The sequence below is a fragment of the Salarias fasciatus genome, chromosome 13 (genome assembly GCF_902148845.1).
Source record: "Salarias fasciatus chromosome 13, fSalaFa1.1, whole genome shotgun sequence".
NCBI classification, from domain to species: domain Eukaryota; kingdom Metazoa; phylum Chordata; class Actinopteri; order Blenniiformes; family Blenniidae; genus Salarias; species Salarias fasciatus.
Genome location: NC_043757.1, coordinates 22,311,571 through 22,334,697, shown reverse-complemented (window position 1 = coordinate 22,334,697; position 23,127 = coordinate 22,311,571). Strand labels below are relative to the sequence as shown.

At 40.5% G+C, this 23,127-nt stretch overlaps 1 protein-coding gene across 2 annotated transcripts in view; it reads left to right on the top strand.

Annotated features, from left to right (window-relative positions):
• grid1a (glutamate receptor, ionotropic, delta 1a) overlaps positions 1 to 23,127 on the top strand; it is a 222,878-nt gene that overhangs the window by 169,835 nt on the left and 29,916 nt on the right. For both annotated transcript variants that reach the window (XM_030106855.1, XM_030106854.1), the window contains exons 5-8: positions 9,098 to 9,151; positions 18,434 to 18,607; positions 21,662 to 21,823; positions 22,967 to 23,086. In XM_030106855.1, coding sequence (XP_029962715.1) covers positions 9,098 to 9,151; positions 18,434 to 18,607; positions 21,662 to 21,823; positions 22,967 to 23,086 — 510 coding nt within the window. The remainder of the gene's footprint in view (positions 1 to 9,097; positions 9,152 to 18,433; positions 18,608 to 21,661; positions 21,824 to 22,966; positions 23,087 to 23,127) is intronic.

The following is a 23,127-nucleotide window of genomic DNA, read 5'->3' as shown; positions in this document are numbered from 1 at the left end:
GTGGAGTCCTCTGAATGAGCCTGGCTACCTCGTGGGCAGCGCTTCCTCAGAGGCAAATCCACAGAACATAAAGGTACCGAGGGGCTTTTTGAGCCGTGGGTGTCTCACAAGGTCACCGACATGGGTGACATAGCCACGCAGGGATGTTACTCTGTAGTGATTATGGATTCTGAGACAGCTATTAAAGTATACTGCAGTGCTTCACATGTGATTAAAACTGTTTGTTAGTGGAAAAAAACATAATGCACCAATTAGGTTTCAGCCTGAAGAAAAACCAAGGAGTCTGACTAAATAAGTTGAAGGATTGCTTTTGTTCCTGCTTTTGTAAAGAGCTAACTACCCTCCTTGAACGCAACATTGACTAAAAGGACGTTTAATTATTTATACGTTTCCAAATAAAAATGGCTTACCTCTCTTAAGATGTGTTTTTCGGGTGTGAAGTTCAGTGTGAAAGGAAAGTTCTGTGATTCACTATCCAGAGCTAATGGCCTGGGATAGCACAAAGTGCTTTTATGGAAAACAATTATTGTATTTCATTCACCTTAAGTCGCTCAACTAATGTTCGGTAATGGTGGCAATGTATTATTCAGGTGAATTCAAATAGCATTCCTTTGCTGTCCTTTGCTCCCGTGAATCACACATTTATTTATTTTCTTACTGGGTATCATTTGTCACAGTCATTTTGAGTTGAGTCATCTTGTTCATTTGTCCGGTTCCAGGTCGTTTGCCGTTACTTCTCCAAAGACTGTGTTTTCTGATTGATAGCACCAAATATCTGCTTCAAAGACAGCCACAGGGATATCTGAGAGACTACGGATTTAATAGTCTCAATGTTTTCTTTTCATTCAAGTAAAATTTATCAAATTGTATACTGTATGTGTGTTTGTCAGGTGTAAACATGGTTTAGCATCTGCACTATAAAGAAGCTTCACATAGAAAGGAATAAAATCAATGAAAAAAAAATCTGATTCTAAGAATTGTTGTCCCTCGCACTGGACAGCGTTTCAAAATGTAAACCATCCCTTTGTCCTTGCATTGCAGCTGAAGCCAAAGATGAACAAAATAACTTCTTTTTTTTTTTCATTAGGTAATCACTTTCCTCTCTGTTAATTATCCTCGGTTATTACATCCATCAGCTGAGCAATAAAAATTCAATTGCAAATATCATCAAAGATCCACAACATAAATTTCCCCAAGGTGCAGGGCTTTAGTTTATGTTCAGCACATCCCCAAGGGCGCCCCGCAGAGAAGAAAAGTCATTCATCCACTGTTAAGGCGTATTGTTCAGCAGCAGGACTCCGGTGTCTTGTTGAAATCCAAACTGAGGCTGCATAACGTTGCTCGCAATCTCACAGTGCCGCTCTGTTACTGAAATAGTTTGCCGATCCATTCGTCAGACTTGAGGTCGGAGACTCATCTGGGTTTAACCGCCGACGACATCTAATCAATTTCACCTGCATTCTTTGACGATCTTTAGTCTTTACCTTCAAAACCAGTCAATTAGTTCTGCATTCTCCGTTCAAAACAAGTGATGCAATATTTAATTTCCAAAGTCTTAACAATCTTGTACTTTGATGCTTGCTTTCAAAATGGGGGAATTATGTCGGCTTTAAAAATACAAATGAGTAAAGAACTGTGCAATAATAATCAGAGCTGAGCTAATGAAGTGTTGGCGAAGAGGGGGAGTCTGACAGTTTGAATATTTCATCAAAGTGCTTGCAGAGAAGCATCAGAGCAATAAAACCGGATCCAGTTTGAGTTGGTTTTGCCTCCTCTCATTGTGAGGCAGGCTCAAAACAGGTGGGGGAAATCCCCACATGTGCCTTGTCCCTTGCTCTGCACCGTTCAAGAAGTCGACACGCCTCTAAATGCCGATGCCCCGAAGAGTCCCGCGGCCTCACTGAACGCCGTCACTCATGGAGCTTCTTAGCTCGTTATGGTATTCGTAAAATGTCACACCTAGTTCTAATCCTGTTAGCGGGTCTCAGAAATCTCCCTCACAACATTACGGCTCACAATAAGAGCAGCAGCCCTCAGAAGTGGTGTGTGGCAGGGGACGTTGAAATGCAGCCTCTTCATAAACTGAAATGATTACTGCAGCAGTATTTTAACATTCACCTTTTTAGACATGCAATTGTCTGCGGTATCAATGTCTGCCCATCTTTACCTACTTTAGAGGCAATTTGGATGTACAGAATTGCAGTAGGATCCTATATTATTGTCCATTATTGGTGATGCACCTTGTTTTTTTAATATATATATATTTCTTCTTCAAACCATTACATTATTCCAAAAACCAACAACAAAAACAGGGCGTTTTATCGCTGCAAAGCTTGTTTTCTTAATGGGCATGTTGTACCAGAAATAAATAAATATAATAGTACAAACAAAGCCTGTATTGTAGCCATAGGCGCAAAGCTAATGTTAATCTAATTATAGTTGATGTAACAAGGCTAATATGGCAACTGGCGAGTCCCCTTTCGGGGACATTAGCGATTCACCCAGTGTCTATATCATAAGCCTGAGGGAAGCTAACTGCATGCAGGGAGAGAAGCTAGCAGGCGGAATGCCATGCCAGGTGGGAGTCATGATTTGTTTTTAATGTGACACACATGCGCCATCTTCCTGGGTGGGCCACCTGGTCCTGAATACTGACAACGCGAGGTCAGGAGCGATTTGTTCAGCTGTTGTGTTCTCTCCGAGGACTACAGATCAGCGGCGCTACCAAGTTCTCTCTTGATTTTATCGGCCGCTCTTTCTTTCTTTTCGACATTAAGACTCCAGTGATGAGTTGGTACTAATGAACACGTGTGAAGTTGGAACCGGGTTGTACCTGCATGCCGAGGGCACCTTTTTTTTTTTTTTTTTTGTCGGATGCTGCATTGATGGAGCGGATTAAGTGTTCTGGAGGAGTGTTTCCACAGCAACTGTAGCAGGTCCGGGTTCAGAGGGACTATTGTGAATCTTTTATGACAGACCTCATTACTCCTTCCTGTGGTCTTTGCGGGATTCTAACACACAAAGAGCACAGGTGGTGTGACGGTTACCAAAACGTTTTCATTGTCCACACTCTTCAAATTACAGCCAAATAGTGAGCCTCGGTGAAAGGCACCCACTTAAAATCAGCACAAGCCTTTGGTTGCTGTGCACTCAGACCTGACCTTAAAACCATGGCGCACTGCTTCGAACAAGGAAAAATCTGTTGAACTGGCAGACTGAGCAAGAGGAAGCAAAGATAGAAGAGACAAAGGGACACAAAGTCACATCTGCAGTCACTCAGTCAGTTGTTTTTTTTTTGTTTGTTTGTTTTTTTTACAATCTGTGCATGAATGCACCACTTATCTGGATGTGAGAACGTGTATTTTAATGGAGGAAAATTACAGATCAGCCTCGGTACACAGTTGGACATAATTAAACCTACATTGTGCACCGCGTTTTATCACCGTCCAGGTAACGTCTCAAGATACAACTCAGGTTAATCCAGGTTGGATATACATTTCCTTATATTTTGATTAGTCAAACCTCCACCTACACAGTAGCAAACACTCAGTGGGTCTGGATTACTGCTGCTTTACATTTTCACTTCTCACAATCTGGAGATGAGGTGTTATTCTTGTGAATTCAGTACTTCCCATAATGCTCCAGCAGTGGTTCAGCCCATGTCTCTGTAAACACATCTGCATATGTTTCATGAGGTCAAACCTGTTTCAGCGACGCTGGCTGTTGCCTCAGGTAAACATCCACTACTGAGTCACGATATGCCGCAAGCACAGATTGTGACCCACAAGTTCGTTTAAGCACTGTGGATGTAGAGCAAAAAAAAAAAAAAAAAACAATCAAAAGATACTCAACAAAATAATTTCTAATTTTTGGAAGGGAGTGTGTGACGATCGAAATAATTTATTCCACGCGTAGACTTTAATCATATGAATAAGATAAGCATTTGTGAGGAAAATAAGTAAGAATATCTTGATGACTTTGTCTTAATTTAGAGAAATCTGTAACCAAAAACTTATTCTGCAACTAAATGACAAGCAGGCATAAAAGTAACGCACTGATTAAAGTGATAATGGTTTATTTTTCTTCATTTGTGAATAGGCAGATTGTTCTTTCCACATGCTGATGCTGTAGATACTTGTTCTCAAAACATTTAATTTAGATGATTATCTTAGCAGTGATATTGCATCGTATTCACTTACATCAAAGTTGCAATCATTGCACAGACAAGTCTGCATAAAGGCCTGTGGGTCTGCACTCATTATCTTGTTTTGTTCTCTGCTCGTGGAAGGTGCCACAGGTGAAACTTACGCTCCAGTTTTTTGTTTTTTAATTGTTTTTCTTTCCTTTCTTTCGGTGAAGATGCAGAACTTCTCGTAGAAGTAAACAGCCAATCATCACAAATCATGATTGTAATTAGTCTTCAAGTACAGTTTGGTTTATCTGACTGCACTTTCACTCGCTCATTGATGAGTCAAGCATCAGCTACAGGTTGTAATAAATCTCTCTTTTGATGGAATTAAACTCTTGATTAGTTTGTAATCACTGTCATCAACATCAAATTAATTTTCAAAAGGTTCCCATTACTTTTGCTTCAATAAGATAGAAACTTTTTTTTTCCACATCTCATGATTAAGTGGAAAAGGTCACTTAGATTCAGTCAAGAAAAGATGCTCCAATACAGAAAGCAATCCATTTTTTCTTCAAGTAATGTGAATAATGCCAGAAGATCTTTTTATGTACTTGACATCTGGATTTTTTTAGATTTTATGGCTTTCGAAGTGTCATAGAGTATGTGAAAAAAAAAGTGCTTTTGAAAAGATAACTTCATCTTTCAAAATCAGTATTATTGTGTGTATTTGATGGAAGCTGACGTTAAATCTTTGTTTCTGATTGGATGGCTATTGGAACAGGTATAATAAACTGTCTGGGAGATTCGTTTCAGAATTCAGAGAAGGATCACAGAATATCTAACACCTATGTTTTACCACAATTGAAAGATAACGTAACTTCTTCTTCTTTCTGATTAAATCTGATCTTGATTTCATCAAACTGAGCATATTTCAAGACTGATCTTATCAACAGCTTTCGCGTGAATACGCTTTCAGACAGCTGAGTGTACAGTTCATATAGTCTCTGCTTTTTAGCTTTGAAAATGTGATCTGCTCTGTAAAAAAAATAATCATTGTTTTGAAACAGTTCACACTCAAGCACTCTCGTCTTTCCACTTCCAGGAGACTCATCCTCCCCCCACCTACTGTAACTTCCTTCCAACCGCAATCCCTCTCAATCCCTTTTCAGCTGTCATGGTTTTAAATTGGCGTTGCCATTCTCTGGCTGCATTTGTGGCGGAACTACTGTATAAGAACAAGCCTGGGGTACTTTGCCTCTCTGATGGGAGATCTTACTGTCACCAGGCATTGGCTGTATCAGCTGTATGGAATATTCCTCAGATGTTACTCCAGGCTCTTGTCGACGCCTCCTTCTGCAAAACCACATTGCTCCTTAGAGTTTCACTGTTACATCATATCCTGAAGTGAATAGAAGAAAAGAAAACACACAAAGCCAAAATTACTCTGCCTGGATGTCGATAACATTTAGGTTCTCAAATGGGTTTCCAGGCTTTGGATTGATGCATTTCAAGCAGAAAGGAAAATCTTTGCTGAGTTCGACGGAATCTAGAATACAAGCAATTAGGCGTGGAGCCGATTAAGCGAGAGAGAGAGAGAGAAAAAAATGCAGAAACTGTACTTACACACAAGAGGCTTTTTGTGTTTTGAAGCCACGTATTTATAATCCTGATGAGCAGCTGCCCGAGAAACTGTCAATTCACATATTGAAATGAAGGTCGGCCTCAAGGCAACTAACAAACAATGAATGCGGTTTTAGTACGCCAATATACTGCATGTGGATTTACTCTTGATAATCAGAAGTTTTTCCCATCTTTTGTTTGCTTACAAGGCTCTCGTAGAAGAGTTATAAACAATAAATGAGTTCACAAAGTCTACCCAGACACTTATGTTTACCGAGTCTGTTGCTGAGGCAAACTCACGCATCAGTTTGCAAACATCACTGAGCCGAACAACACTTTAGTTGTTGGTGCTCGTTCCTGTTGTGAACTAATGCTGAACTTCTCAAGTGCCGGGTTCCACCGCGCCCAGGGCTTCAGCAAAACACTGGTTCCCAGCTGGTTGCACATTAACTAACCCACACCACGGCACTGGAGTTTGTTTTTACCGTCATGGCTTCTGACAGATTTTGTCTGGAACAATGAGTGCAGTTCAAGGAGCTGTCATCCCTCTTGAATGTCAAGCTTATTCTTCAAGGCAGACGATAGTTATCGTTGTCAGACTTTGTTTTGGGCCAGGATTACATCATCTTAATTTGAACACAGGGATTATTCGCACATGAAAGGAGCAAGGTGATATTTCCTCGTCGTGTGCAGGCGACGGGAACGTGACGTAGTGGCCTTTCTTCTCTTTTAACCGATGGATAGGCAGAGACTCAAGAGTTTTGGGTCTGGTTCAACCCATGAAAACCAGCTGTGGGGTTTTTAGGCAGCAGTTCCAGTCCTGATGTAATTTTTCAAAAACAACTTCACATCTGAAAAAGGACGTATTTTTGTTTTTCGCAGCTGATTAGCAACTGGGAAGCTGATGCTGAAAGCGCTGAAATTCATACATAGCATTGAAACACTTCCACATAAATGTATTCATTACAAGTATGCTCCATTTATAAAAATAACTCTCTCTCGAGTTCATTTCCCAAAACTCCCGTTTCCAAGCCCACACACATACTGTGTGTGCACGTACGTGTGTGTGTGTGCATGCTTGTGAGAGAGCGAGAGAAAAACCTAAATTTTCAGTCAGTTTCTTCTTTTTGCTCACCTTTTTACCTCATGTGGCACCACAGCTCAATCTTGAACACTGTTCACGTCTACAACCGCAATGCAAAATGCACAGAAACACACCTGCCTTCCAGTGTTTTTGCTCAAGGACTTCGCAGTACACCAATAAAATTCCTCAGTATTTTTTTCCGACACCTGTCACACGAAACTCCACTTTCTGTAATAGAATGTAGGAAAGATAGAAGGGCCATTTCAGCTCCTTATTTCCAGGATGGATAACTTATACTTGCATACGTTTGATTTTGGCTCAAGTTTACATTTTGAATAACATGTTAAGAGTTTATCCAGAGCAGGAGAAACCTGGGATGTAGAAAGGAAACAGAGCGTAAATGAAATACTTAAATGCTCTCAGGGACCCACAGTGGTGACCTGGGATTTGAACCTTTTAATAAACTACTGCTTTAATAAGTGTTATCATCAGCTTTTCGGCCACCTGTGTCATTATTATGAGTATATAATTATGGACTGACCTTTGATATAAATATCCTGTCATTAACTCATCATACTTATATTTATTTAGCACATGTAACATGATAGCTTGAATTTAAAACTGGCGTTTTATTCTGTTTTGTTGTTGTTATTTTTTTTTTTAGTCATTCAAATTGTCTTTATCTTATCTTTCTCTGTGGATTAGATTTCAACCTCTTTTAAGTGAGCATTACCTACAAACATGTTCACAAGTTGCATTATTTTGTCTCTGCTGCAGGACATGGCGCATATAAATCCTGTTAGGTGTGAAATGGTGACTCTGACCTGATTAGAGGCACTAGCAAACTTCCTTTTGTCTGCTTTCAAGGCAAATATTTCAGAACTCATAGTCTTGCTGTTGTGGCTCAACCTGCCTGGTCTTTCCGAAGCGTGCGTCAATGATATTGGTCAGTCCATTTGATTCTCAGGGTAATTTCTGAAGGCTTATGGTCCAGCTCTTTAATTTTAAGTGTGGTATTTCAGCCATGCAGGTAAATATTTCGCTGCCATTGTATGGTTGTCTTGCAGTTTGATGAGATCAATCTGGCAATGAGAGGAGCATTAAAATGAAATCATGACTCTTCCAAGGTTAAGATCGATGAGCAGCCTTTGGGTGCTACACTCTGCACCAGCTATTATTGATGAGCGTGGTGTAGTTGAGTAAGATTGCAGCAGGATTTTGTCGGTTATACGACAACCCTTCAGTCTTCATTGCTTTGTGTGAAAGAGCTTCATTTAGACACTAATGATAGCAATTTGCAGAAAAGGGCATGCACTGACAGGAACCATGACAGATGCCAAATGTGTGTGGTCTTCTGACAGGTGGAGTGACTCCATTACGACACGGATGGCGTTGATAATCCCGAAGGGATGTATTTTCACCTGCACTGAGAGGTTTTAGGTCGTCGGGCTCATTTACATACACTTCAGAAACCAGATTACAGCCTGCCTTCTGCTTTAACTGTGGTTTTATGTAAGTGGATGAGACAAGGGGTGCATTGCTGTGCAGAAAAAAAAAAAAAAAAACATTAATACATTCAGAGATGTGTGTGATTCTGTTCAATATGTGAAAGCCAAAATGCTCACAAAGCTGCCATTATGCGTCTAAATATGGTCTCCACCTCCTGACATTTGACCATTCATATAATTTAGACACAGTTGCAGTGTGCCAAAAAGCTGGCAGCTGTCGTGATATCGGCCGTCCTCCCAGCAAAACAGTGAGGTTTCATGAAAAGGAAAACAAAATTGTGGTCATACAGATATGGTAACTTAACTTGAAAGCTGTGAAACAGGTGATCTGTATTGCTTTTATTTTTGTCTGAGTCACAACAACATGCACGTCATGTCAGCGCTCGGTCAAGACAGCACCCACTTATGTGGGCTCCATGCTGTTCATCACACCATGAATAGATGTTAGAGGGCAAGCCAAAATTAGTCTGACAGTGAAAATAAAACTCAGTACGGGGCATATTATATGCGTTTAGACTGATGGCTTCATCGAAAACCGAGGATCACATTATGTTTGAAAGCTGCTTTGTCTAAAATGCTACAGGCAGTGTGATGTTTCTGATGTTTTTCCTCCTTTTTCATGTTTTAGGACATCTTCATTAACAAATGACGCTACAGTGAGACCTGATTGCTGACTGACATGCACTTTTGTAACATCTAAAAGAATTTGCTCTGTTCATTTCTCACTTGTTCTCTCTCTTTATTTTATCACTACAGGCTGTGGAAACCAACCTGGCATCCAAAGACAGCCACTGGGTCTATGCCAATGAGGTAAGGCCACACACACACACACACACACACACACACAGTACATCTCAAGACACCCGAGTGAATTTGAACATTTATTTCAGTATTTCAATCTATGCTTAACTTTTATGTTGTCAACGCTGACAAATGAAAGCCTGCAGTATGGGACGACAGGCAACTACATTTATTATTGATTCAGATGAGACACTATTTGTTCTTACTTTATCCCGGCAGCCGCAGGGACTGGCCTTTTTTTGATATTGTATAACTGCCTTCTCTTTAATTGTTGATATTAGCGTCTTTTTTTTATTTTTTTTCCCTCGGTGGATCGGTCCTCTGGAGGCCTGACATTGACCTAATTGGTCTTCTGAAGTGGCTGTAACGGCACAAAAATTCAGACGCACTTTGTGAATACAGAGCAATGGGCTCACGGGGATCTTTAGCGCCTCAAATCTGCACTTCCACTGATTCAAAGTGATTTGGAGATGAAGCAGGGTAGGATTGGCCGGATACTAAAAGCAGTGGATAAAAGATGTTAGATAAAAGGCTGCTCCCATAAGATTCACCTGGAATATTAGCATTGCTGGGCTTAATAAGGGCTCTCTGTAGCGCACGTACTTCCACACATACACACACGTCCGTGCCCACGTTTTTAATATTTCTTTAAATTCGCTCTATCCGCAGAGACCTTTCGCAGCCACCCACCTTTTATTCAAGGAGGTGTCAATGAATATAAATGAAAGACGGTGTCCTCTCTTGTAGGAACATGTCACCAGGATCCTAAAACATGACACATATTGATTCATAATCTATACGGCATGATAAATGTGTCTGTTTTCCCTCTGACAATCGTTTTATTTAGACAGCGTCTGAAAAATTGAGCTTCAGAGGGAGAAGCTGAAGTCTCCCACTGTGCTGCAGATGTCGAAAACACACTATGGCAGCAATGTTTATCTATTAACTGCCTGTAAAAAAAAAATAAATAAATGAATAAATAAAAAATAACTTGTTTATGAGTTAAACAAATTCTCTGTGCAGGAATTTCCTCAATATTTCTGTAGTTTGTTAATGAGGCTCACTCCATTCCGACAGTCTGAGTTACCTAATTTTCAAATATAATGAGCAGCTATCAAATGGAGACCTTGTCACATCTTTGTCATGCGTTTTCAGCGTACACATACCTGCGGTATTGATTCACAGAAGCTAATGAGACTCCGGGTTCTTTGAAATCACTTTCTGAATTCACCAGCCTATAAGCCGCATTGTTGAGCTGAAAGGCTTTTGGAGCCTCTAACAAGATGTGGGCTTAAATTTGAAGCGGTATTCACATAGAAATGCATGCGTGCCGTTCAGTCAGTAACTGCAGACGGCCACGAAGAAGTTAGTTTTAATTGTATAAGACCCTGGGAAAGTATAAACTAATGGAATGTTAATTTTCGAAAGTGCTTGGTTAAATGCTCGATGCAGTGCCGCTTGCTGTGCTGTTATCTCTCATATAAGGAAGATTGTGTTGTTTGTGTTCCGCACACAAAACTTGCCTCAGTTTTCATTTTCTCCTTTTACATTTATTTCCCATTTCCTTTTTACTTTTTCTTCTCTGCTGAGAAGGTGAAGACGCTCCTTATCCTTCGCTTTTTTTTCCCCCCACGTCTTTCATTTCATCACCCAGAATGAACTGCCGATTAAGCTGGCAATCACCTTGAAAGCGGAATAACATAGACATGTTGAGAACACTAACAAGAAAATTCAATTACTACTCATGCCGACCTATTTTTATTCTGAGACGTTGGCCTCCAGAGCTCTTCCCATACACACACACACACACACACACACACACACACACACAAGCAAAACAAAAAACAAATATAACATGAAAACAAGCTGCTGACAGGCCCGTCTTGTTTCCTTAAATTCTGTTTTACGCCGTTTCTGACAAGTGGAAGCACCTCATACATTGAATCTAACTGTAAATGATTTATTCACAATGAATGCTTATCTCTGAAGGGGAAGAAGACGTAAATGTAAGTGCAAAGCTAATTTGTTTCTATTAGTCTGTGATTAGATTCATAAGAAGCTCCTAACTTGCCTTATGGCAAAAACACCCTGCATTTATTTTTGTGTGTGTCTGTGTGTGCTTGTGAGTCTTTTCAGCCCATGTTAGAAGGTGTAACACTCCTTCCGAGCAATTTTACGATCTGCTTCGCCGAGTCGCTTTCATTTCGTAGCAGCAGCCGGTCTATTCTGTAATCCCAGCCGGTAATATACCTAGATACTGTTTTCTGCACTCAAAATCTTAAAATCCTGTTAGTCTGACCAGTTGCAGTAAGACTGGATCACAAAATCCCGCAGGGGGGAAAAAAAAAAACAGCTCCCTGTTGCCTCGTTCCCCTGAATGCACCATCAGTCCCCGTGGACAGTTGCTACTATTCATCCGGTCACCTCAGAGCTGTGACATACATTTTAACCAGGTGATCGCAGGGCTCTGTGTTCCCCTCCCATCCTGACCGGATCCCCCGCTCTCCTCCCCGCTAGGCCCACAGCAAGGTCTCGCACATCATTCAGCTATCAGTGCAGGCGGTTATGCAAATCTGCAACATGTGGCACGATAAATCGAGTTGTCAGACCAGAAATGTGATCGGGGCACACAGCGAGAAGGATGATGTGTGAATATGATCAAGAGGTGAAAAACAATGTGAAACAGACAAACAAGAGGAATAAAGCTGATGTTTTTTACTTGGATGAGACTTTTTTTTTCCACACAGTATATAACCGTTATGCTTGCATTGCGTTATAGAATGATGACATTTGTTGCTTGGAAAAAATGTAAAGTAGATTAATTTAGCGGCTGAAATTGCTGGAGCAACAGATGCTGCAATGTCCTCAACTTTGATCTCCGTGGGTCAAACTCAAAACTCATGAAAATCTCTCAGTAATGCAACTCAATAACATTTTGCATTAGACTTTCCCGGACTGATACACTTTTTATCACACTGCAGGCTTTCAGCCACAAAATGAAATGGCTCAAGCGACTCCACTCGTCATGTTGTCACCAGTGTTCCCTCAAGAGACACACAACACATTATCAGCCAATGATTATTTTCATTATTGATTAATCTGGGGGTTATTCGCTCAATTTTTCTCTAAAACTGACTGATATAATTTCCAAATGCCTAGGGTGACATCTTCAGATGTATTCTGTGACCAACAGAGGATATTCAGACATGAGGAATGAGAAAAAGCAACCACAGTGGAAGAACAAGTTTTTTTTTATAGTTTGTCAGTTTGTCAGAACATTTTTAAAACAACATCATGAAAATATCCCAGAAATGTATCTGGAGATTCTTTACATGTCTCAATTAATTGAAAAATCACTTGATCTCAGGTATTCATCTCCTTCCAAACAACACCAAAGTAAAATAAGCTGAAGGCGTAGCAGTATATATGACCACAAAGAGATCCTGGTACTGGATTTTAAATGTTGCCCGACGCAATGTTTAGGAGGGAAAAGACGAGGTTAAGTATTGGTGCGTGAGCAGGGTGTGTGCACGGAGAGGCAGGCAGGCATGTGTCTCGCTAAACCACCCACTAAACCGGGATGCTGCAGCTGCTCGCACACAGACGGCTGTCTGCTGGTGACACCATCCAGTCAAGTCAGATGGATCGCACTTCCTGGGAGGATTTGCTGTTGTTTTTTTTTTTTGCCCCTTTCAAAGGCAAGAACAGTGACACTTGAGAATGTTTGATGGATTAGGTGGTTGTGCCTGCTGTGACAGTCGGAGTCATGGAGGACAGTCATAATGTGACTGATGCCCTGGGTAACTGCCCATCAAGCAAGTGAAAAGAAAACCCAATTTACCACAATTTCAACCACAACAAATCATGGGACTGAAAGGCGGATTGCCCAAGAGACCATTTAAAGCATTAAGAAGTATATAATCTTCGATTGTTGTGTTTGTTTGTCAGAGGAATGTGTCGCATATGGCATTCATCAGGACTTTGGATTCTCTGTTTGTTCCTTATATCATTAACCGCAATGATCATCCATGCAGAAATCCAATTCACGTGTCAAAAATTATGTATTAACCCAGTAGCAGTGACCACAGGAGACGTCCAGCGTGATGGTTATAAATCTGAAAGACCCCAGACAGCCAACTCCTTTCATAGACCATCGTGTCTAAATGTGACTGCAGTTACATTCACAGCTACGAGTATTTTATAACATAAGATATAATAGGTGGGTCATTTAAATTATACACACACTCATACACCACAGCAGTGAAATTCTGAGTACCAACATAGGAACAGTAGTAATTTTCACTGTACGGACAGATGGATTATCACTGTATCACTGATTCAGTTTACACTGGTGATAAACAATGATCATTGTAATGGAATGGACGACAGAGTTGTTCTGTAAAAACAGCCTATAGATAGTAATCAGTTCCATGTCATTCCATCTTATGTCATGTGACAGACGTCCTCTGTTATGTGATTCCCCTTTAGGTCCCTGTTTTTGCAGTTGAGCTGGATTGGTGTATCTCAGTCCAAAACAAACTGACGAGCACGTTGGTGGCTGAGAGCGGCGGCTATACTGATGCCGATCAAGCGGTGAAGTGCAGTTTGGCATGAAATTAGGTTGCATTAGCGCCTGCTCAGACCATATGTTGTGGCAAATGTTTGCTTCACTTGAGCCTTTCCATGCTACGCCGTCATGAATTGTGAAGAACCAAACTTACAGTAGAGAGCTCAGTTTGTCTTGTTGTGTTTCACGTTTGAAGGTACGTTTGGATGGAAAATGTTAATCGAGAGAGGAGGTGGAACAATCCTGAAACATTTCACATTGGATATCTTTTTTTTTTGTTTTTTTTTTTGTTTTTTTTCCGTTGTTAGCTTCCAAAAACAATATCAACCCACTGAAATTCAAAACTCTGGAAAAATATAAAACTTACTAACTTACCTAATTATAACTTACATATCCATCGAAAAGACTTCTGGGCTTGGAAAATAAGACAGTTTTTTTTTGGAAGTGACGAAGTGCTGCTAAATCTGCTGTTGTGGTTTCCTTCATAAATGAGTTTTCATTGACACTGCGTCAGAGAGTATTCATGAAGCCCTGTAAAATCCTTGCTTAATCATTACTAACTTAATTCACCAATTTGAGAATTAAACAATCATCAAATAATGGTGGGAGGTACAAATGCAGGATTCTTTTGGGTTGTGCAGCAACCAAAAACAAGGCAACCTCTATACAGTTTTCCTACACAATCCCTCGCTTGATTAAAATCTGCCATAGTTGAGTTCCATTTTGTCATCAAGTTAAAATATAAACTCTTTTGCAAAGCTTGGTAAATCATATCATGATGTAACTGCAGAAATAATATACCATAAAGTGGTCCACTCAGAGGAATATTTCAGAAATTGTTGGTTTGTTGGCTTTCATCAGGTACGATGACTTTCCCCCACAATCCTGTAAGATTTTAGGCTATTTGATGACTGAATTGATACTTGCATCCCAAAGTTGGATTCATAGGATTGGATGGATGGATGGATGGATGACCTTCAAATCATTTTGATTTTGGATCCTTTATCGTTGTTGGATTGACAATAAAAGATGCTGTGCATACTGGCTGCGCTCAGTGCACTACGTAGCAGCAGCATTGCTGATAGATGTTCATTGCTGCTACTGACAAATAAGCTGCATAGTCTGTACTTGTATGTTGTTTTCCTGTGATTGATGCAAATCAATGCAAAGCAAATAATACATGACAATTAATGCAAAAGCTGAATAGAACATCCAATTAAGAAACCCTTCAATTTTGCATAATTTCTGTAACCTTAGAATTTCAATTGTTTGATGTGCAAGAAGAAAGCTTCAATTTCACACTTGAATATCACACCCTCCATAATTTATAGGTCATGGTTTCACACATCACCACAGCATGCGCCTTGTGATTTTCAACATTTGAATCTTTTTCTTGCACAAGAAAAAGATAATAGGATGCCAATTATTCCCTCATAGCACAAGATGATTGCGTGATAGAGGAACCTCGAGATTATTTCCCGACCATCCATTATTTTTTCTCTGCAAAATAAATTTATACCCCATTAAAGGACATGCACCTACTGTGTGTGTCTTATAGTGAAGAACAACTCAGTTTCATGTAATGCCACAGTAATTTGCTCTTCCTTTGTTCAAGGCTCAATACTTATCAGCAGAGTTGCCTCCAGCCTCAAAAAGCACCTTAATTTCCAATTAAATGACATGTTGTGTTTGATTGTGATATATTTATTTTAATGCGTAATGGACAATTAATAGCAGTGACTGAGCAGCACAAATAAAATTATTTTCTGTACGTCAGTTTGATTTGTTCGCATTACTGTTTTTGGTGGTCCGCTGAAATGTTGAGTGGTTTTACACACGGCTTTACGCAGAGCTCAATCATTTGGAGTAATAGGTTTTGAGAGCAGTTTGCGTGTTGTCAGCCGGTGTCAGAAATAATGCTTTGATTTAATTTATAGGCTGTCAACCAGTACCTCCAAAAAGAAAAAAAAAAAACCTTGAAGTAGATTTAAAATGCATGGGATGACCACTGCGGTCACCAGCCTTGAAGTAAGTGATAATTTTTGTGTGCAGATGGTCTTTGGGAAATTGATGGTGGCGCTGTCTAAATGGTGGCTTAATGGTCGGTAGTTTCTCCTCAAACAGAGGTTAAAAGGCGCTCATTTTGTGAACCGCGTCCCATTGGTCAGCGTCACCGCCGGGTCAGGTTATGGCATAACTGTCACCTCTGATAGTGACAGAATACTCGCACTGGATGGCACGGGAAGGTATTAACTCGGACGTGAGGGTTCAGCTCTGTGAACCATGTGACATAATTTGTCTGATTAATGTGTCATGGCAACTCATGAATATTCATGAGTTCCACCTGACTGACTGTGAAGAATCAGAAAAGAGAAAGTAGGTGAGCCAGAAATCACCTGAGGAGTCTTGTACTCATGCTGAGCAAAGACGAAAACTGCAACGAGTCGGACGACAACTTTAATGTCAATTTCTTTTACTTTTTGTGAGCTATTAGTTTGGCAGTTTTATCATATGAGAATGTAAGGAGTGATTGATGACAAAACCAGAGGGGGGTTGATTATAACAGGAGATGGTAGGGGAGGTGGAGATGTTTTCCCAGCATGCCTCAGTCCAATTTTTGGGAACAAATAATGAGAAAGTTTAAAACACATAAATATTTTTATTAAAACACACATTTTAAACTGTCTGCAAAGTTGGCCGGAATGTGGCTTTACGAAATGATCTAAAATCAATAGGCCAATAGTCTGAAGCTTTCTGACACAGTCCGAAATTAAATTAAAAAAAAATCCGACTTGTTTAATTTTTTTCTTTGGACTGTGGCAGACGGGCTGGAGGTTAATTGTACAAGTCGGAGTCAGTCCACAATATGAGGCAAGAGTCTGGAGGATCACTGCCAGAGGTGGAAACAGTACCACCATCGTCTGTGTGTGAGACTGGCGCCTGTAGATATCTTATAGAACATAGTGTTTTATAGTGTTCTATAAGATATCTATGCTTGCGCCATCGTCTGTCTCTGCTCACGCCAATGAACTCTCTCCTTCCCGTCATTCATTTCCCGAACGCATTTTCTCTTCTCTGTTTCAGTCTTTTTTCTTTTCTTTTCTTTTTTTTTTTTTTTAACTCAGTAACGTTTGTCATGTAAAATGTACCGGAGTACATTACTTTAAACAAACTACTTAAGTAAAAGTAAAATTACACTTTTTAAAAAGTACTTGAAAAAGTATAAGTACACAAAAAAGCTACTCAATTACAGTAACGCGAGTAATGTAATTAGTTACTTTCCACCCCTGATCACTGCATAGTCATTCCTACAGCATACAAGGTGGCTCGCAGGTGTAGGAAAAGGAACAATGCTAAATTAGATAATCGCAAATGATTGTGTTGTATTACGTGTGACCTTTCACCTGGCTTTTTACACTGGTTTACACATGCATACGTGGTCATGCAGGGTCATGCACAACTGATGGTGAGTGTGAAAGCGGTATAAGGGTGAAGACAGGGTACATCCTGGTCAGATCAGTCAATCGAAATTCAAGACTAATTGATCCAAAATCATACTCTTTTTTATTGAGCAAGCGTACACACAAAACGACGAGGGAGAACATGCAAACCCCACATAAAAAAGGCTACAAGACTGGATTTGAAGTGGGTAATGGTATGTTTTCAATGGTATGTTGTGAGGTGAGAGTGCTTCAATTAACAACCAACGCTAATCAGAGTGCTCATTTAGCATTCGCAGCTATTAAGAAGTATTAAACAGGTGGGGATCTGTCGACCAATATGCTAACAGACCTCACCCTGAGTACATGTAACTATAACATGCCTGAAAACAACAGAGCTGAACAAAGGGAAATTGAACCACAAATTTAACAAAACAAACAAGACGGTTCATTAAATGAAGATAAAGATGAAAAGGAGACTGAAAATGAGTGATGGAGAGATAATAGCATAATTAAATCCACCTTGGGTTGAAAGAAGAGAGGCTCTATTCAATGGCAGAAGAAGGGAGAAATTTACATTGAGTGCGGGCAGACACCAGCTGTAACAACAAGGAGGTCGATGCAAAAAGGTAAAGATCAAAATGTCCGATTAGAAAAGGAGACAGCAGGCATGTATTCATGGATGTGAGGAGCGGTTTCGCCGTGGCCTGGAACTGCTTAAGTTTCTGACCCGTCAGTAACCCCGTGGCTTTATTGTCAGATAGTATATGAACCCAACGTTTCCCAAGAGACTCACTGTCTGCCTCAGCATTGACCACTGTCCGGCCCGGGAGACTCGCAGGCAGCTCAGTGTCTCATGAATATTGATCCCATCCTCTCCACAAGCGTCCCCCACAGGAGAGGACCAAGGGTCACCTGCACGATTATCGTGAAGGATACACTTGAAGCAGTCATTGATTTGTCACTTTGATGAGAATGATGGAATAAGAAAGCGGCCTACTTTGTATATTATATTAGCATATTTGATGAAATGGATAATTGCATTTAATAAAATATAATATACATAATAAAATATATCAAAACATGATTTATAAATCACTGTAGCACCAGGAGTCCTTGCTTCCTCGCAGCTGTTGTCATTTCACTGGAAATTCTTCCAACTTATTGTAATTTCTCTGTACTCCTAAGTCATCTAGTATTATACAGCTCATTAAGATTCTCTTATCTGAATTTTTCCGTCCGACAATCATGGTAAACAAAGTCTTCCTGTGTCTTTGCGTTCAGGAGGTGAGCGACGCAGACATGATGGAGCTGATCTACGGCTCCCTGGGGAGGATGACCATCATTCGACAGATCTTCCCCCTGTGGAGGGACACTAACGTCCGCTGCATGAGGAACAATCATCGCATCTCCTCTCTGCTCTGCGACCCGCAGGAAGGCTATCTGCAGTCCCTGGAGGTAACAGCCACTTTGAGGTTCACTAATGAAGCCCCTAAATATTGCCGCGATCGGACCGGTCTGCTTTTATTAACGGTAAATGTGTCTCCCTGGCCTCATCTTCTGCCAAATTAAATCAAAAAATATTAACAAGATCTCTGATTTACCTTGTTAAAAACGATTAAGCAACCGTCGGTCTAGAAGGTTGTAGAAATACGCCCTGCGCATGTATGGAATGAGTTGGAAAAAACAAAAAAGGACAGTACCAACTATTTAAATATTATGGGAATGATTGAAAATGATAAAATAAGATGTAATGCTCAGCCATACGTGTGACAGGTGTAGTAGTTACAAGAAATACGTCAAGATACGGCCGTACTTTCAGATTATACTTTCTAACTGGCCTGCCAAACAATTTTCACACGCTGTTTTTATTTCCAACATACATTACCATAATACGATTTAATAAGTATTACTTGGCTGCAGCACGAGAGAGTTTAAAGTAATATCACATAGCTTTCTTCTTTAAATTCTGTGTTTTGTTTGATATGTAGAATTATTCATTGTAAGAGTGTGATGGATGTTGTTCCCATGGCAATAGGCAAGAGTGGAATATCTAATACAGAAATAAATACACATAGTACACAAATAGACACTTGTCTTTACATGTTTAATTATGAGCCAATTATGGAATTATTTGTGAAAGTGTGGGCCCTCAGTCATCACCATAATGAAAGGTTAATCACTACACATGTCCTCAAAACGTACTCGAAAGTCTGTATCAGTACTCTGCATGTATTTCCTGAGTGTCCAAAGGTTGCATAAGGAAGATTTGAAATCCTGCTTTAACTAACAGAAGTTTTTTTTCGCATACATTTTTGAATGAGAAATATAGCAAAACATAAATAATGATTCAGTGAGTTTCAAATAACCATATATCCAACAACATCAGCTGCTTTCAGATTAAGAGCTTTTTGGTGTTTAATCCACAATCTGAAAGCCATATGATGAATGAGGCTGCACTGGCCATTCCAGGAGTGGCAAAGTTAAATTGTTTTTGCTATGTGGGTTTTATCCTTTCTGCTTTGAGTATTTATAGGACAGTGACCCTGCTTGAGGAGCAGGTAGCATGTTTCATCCAATTTTCTCCAGCAGCCAGCAGGACTATCACATAAAACGAGCGCGGTGCGGCTCCGCTTTGTTCTCGGCACATCACTTATGCTGCGAAGGGCCATGAGCGTGATTCCTGTTTGATTCCACACATTCTTCACAGTTTTAGTGGCAACTGTAAAGCAAAAGCATGCAGCCAAGGTACAGGGCAGTACACGCACACATCTGCCGAACGCCGGCTGAATACAGATGTTAATTGATTATGGATGCAGCTGAATATATATTAAACTCCCAAGGTGAGATAATTATGAGGGATATGAATGCCCATGAATATAAATCACTGCAGCACGGTGTAACTGGGGAGTAATTGACAGTACAGAGTCAATTATTGTTTTGAATAAGTGACAAGCTTGTATGTTTTTATTGACATGTAAAATCTGTTTGAAGCCGGCAACATTCCCGGATTGTAGATGACCAAAAATCAATATATTACTTGTTAATATAAAATATGAGATAGGACAAGCTTAGGGGGATTCTGTAGTGAACATTACTATACGCTGTAAAGCAAATTCTGTTATCTCTGATTGGTATTAGGGATTTTTTCAAACAGGGACCCAACCAAAGTTAAATTTAGTCAATGACAAAAGGGATCACTGCAGACGATATGCAGTGGAGCTTTGTTATCTCTCAAACACAATGTCATTCTCCACTTTGGGTCTTCAAAGTGACCTTGCTCGCCCCACCACTTATTACTTTCTATACAGAGTGAGGAGTGCTTCCTTACACCTCTCAGACTTTTTTCTTTCGCTCAATCCATCTGGAGCGAAATGGCTGTGCTCCCCGCAGCTCTATTGAAATGTTCACATTGCTTCTCGTCCATACTCTGGACAGATGGCAAAACCATGTGGCTAGCGCACCCACAGTCCTCAATAATTCACATGAAAGAGGGTTAAATATGGGGTAATGGCAGTTTAAGCATCCATCAGAATAGTAAAACAATGAGGAGTGGCTCTCTGCGCTCATTCCTTTCTTACCCTACCGGCTGTGGCTGACCTCAGACGCTCGGAGCTGCCAGGTTACATTTCTTCCTGACCTTAGCTCTCGACTCGGTGACATTGCGGCAAGCGGAGTTGACTTGTAGGTTGTCTTGCCACCGAGAGGCTTCGAGAGAAATATAAACATGTCACGGACTGAAAGCCCGGAGTGGCAGCTTGTAATGCTTCCCTGAGACGATCTTACTTGACTCGACCGAGAGGAGCCATCAACTTCACTGTCACAGTAAGACATGAGGCGGCGGACATGATTCCTGACAGATGCACTGATGGCAGTTCGGAAATTTGTTAGGCAAATGATTAGTGAACCGGAAATAATGACGGTCTTCATATCGCACCGCTGGAGTATTGCTACCCTCGCCTTTTGCTCGTCTCATGCGCATTGTCTCGCCAGCTGCTGGAAGCCACATCCCATAAGTGTGCAGCAAGTCACCCCCAGTGCTTGACCAGAAAGTTTCCTCCAAATACAGAAGTGGGCAATTGTGTATCAAGACAGAAACTAGGTCTTCATCATGGCACCAAAAGGTTGCAGTGACATTGTCAGGCAGGAAAAAAGAAACAGTTCCCACTCTTTCTCCAAGTGCGAAGAGATGGCTTTATTATGAAGTGAGACTTTCTTACCTATCTTCCAACCCTCACAGACTGCATCCAGACTGAAAGACGAGTACTTTTGTGTCACAGATTTCACTCAGAAGGGTTCACCGTGGGGCTGTGTGGGATTTCTTAGAACCCTCAGAAAGTTAGATATCTTGTGACCAGTTTGTGCCGTGTTGGATTCTTCTCTATAAAAGTGCCTGCAAATGACTGTGTTGCACCTGGAGCTATATAAACAAAGCCAAATTGAATTGATATCAAAGTTTAAAAGATTTCAAGACCTGACTGCATCATTTTGGGGTTTTTTTTTCCCCACCAGGTTTCCAACCTCTACTTGTACGACAGCGTGTTGATGCTGGCCCACGCCTTTTACCGGAAGCTGGACGACCGGAAGTGGCACAGTATGGCCAGTCTTAACTGCATGAGGAAGTCGACCAAACCATGGAACGGAGGGTGGTCCATGTTGGACACTATCCAAAAGGTATTCAAATTAAAGAAAAAGAATTCGCTGCTTTGCATTTGCTGTTGTTTGAAAAGACAATAATAGCGTTGTGTCATGAATCACGAGTAGTCCCTCATGAGAAATCTACTGCCAAGGTTTTGACAAAAGTCTTAGTTTAAGTTTAAAGGTGATTTAAAGAGTCAAAACACTCCAGCAGAAAGTGCGTTCGGCTGCTATGATCCCGGCTGGAGACTGCGATTCAGATGCAGTTATTTTTAAAATGCCCTCAAGGAAGCTGAATTTTAAATGTGAGCTCCACTTTTGGCGTTAGGATGGATTTGTGGCAGATTCCAGGCTTTGATCTCTTTATGCTTGTGTAACTCTTTCGGTTCACACATTCGGGGGGTGGGAGGTGTCATCGGCTGGAAGTAGAAAGTGGCTCGATGTCGTCCATTTCAATCTGATAATGGAATGTTTCATTCCTGCGTGGGGAATCATGCTGGTTTAATCTCATGTGTGACATAAGATGACCAAGTGGAGCACGAACAAGCAACAAACCATCACATTGTTTTGTTGATGTCTCTGAAACAGATCACTGTCTGAAAATGTTACCATTCCAGGCTTCAATTATTCAGAAACGCTCAATAAATATAATTTTAATCTAATCAACAAAACAGCATTCATCTGACAATATCTAGGTTTCCTTTGAAAATCTCACATTATCCAGGCTTGCAGATGTACAATTAAAGGGATAATTTGCATATATTTTATGATGTGGCACATGAACAACACTGAAAACCTCCTGCTGATAATTACATGTTGTAAAACATCACAGTAGTCCAAAAATGCAGCCTGAGATTTCCGTTTATATTCGCACTGTTTACTCTGACATTTTTCTTCGAATACATTATCCTCAATAAATGTTTCATTTTTTATAAAAAAGCAATTAACGCAACATAAATATAATTTTGTGAATCACTCTCAAATGAAAGCCTTGCAGCGATTCTTAAGCACAGGCCTGTTGTACGCAAGGTTCTGACCTTGCAGTGTTTTTCTTTTTTTTTTTTTTTTTAATCAAAACAAACTGAATAAAAACTCACAAATACAATAAAAAGCCACTCTTCTCCTCTTCCACCCCTGTGCATCTCTCACTCTAACTGTGTTCTGCTGTTGTTGTGTCAGGTCCGGATCAGTGGGCTGACGGGACCGATGGACTTCCGCGCTGAAGGCTCCAATTCTCACGTACAGTTCGAGATTCTGGGGACCAGCTACAGTGAGACGTTCGGGAAAGATGTGAAACGGGTGAGTCACTGTAAAATGTACACATCTCTCTATACATTTCA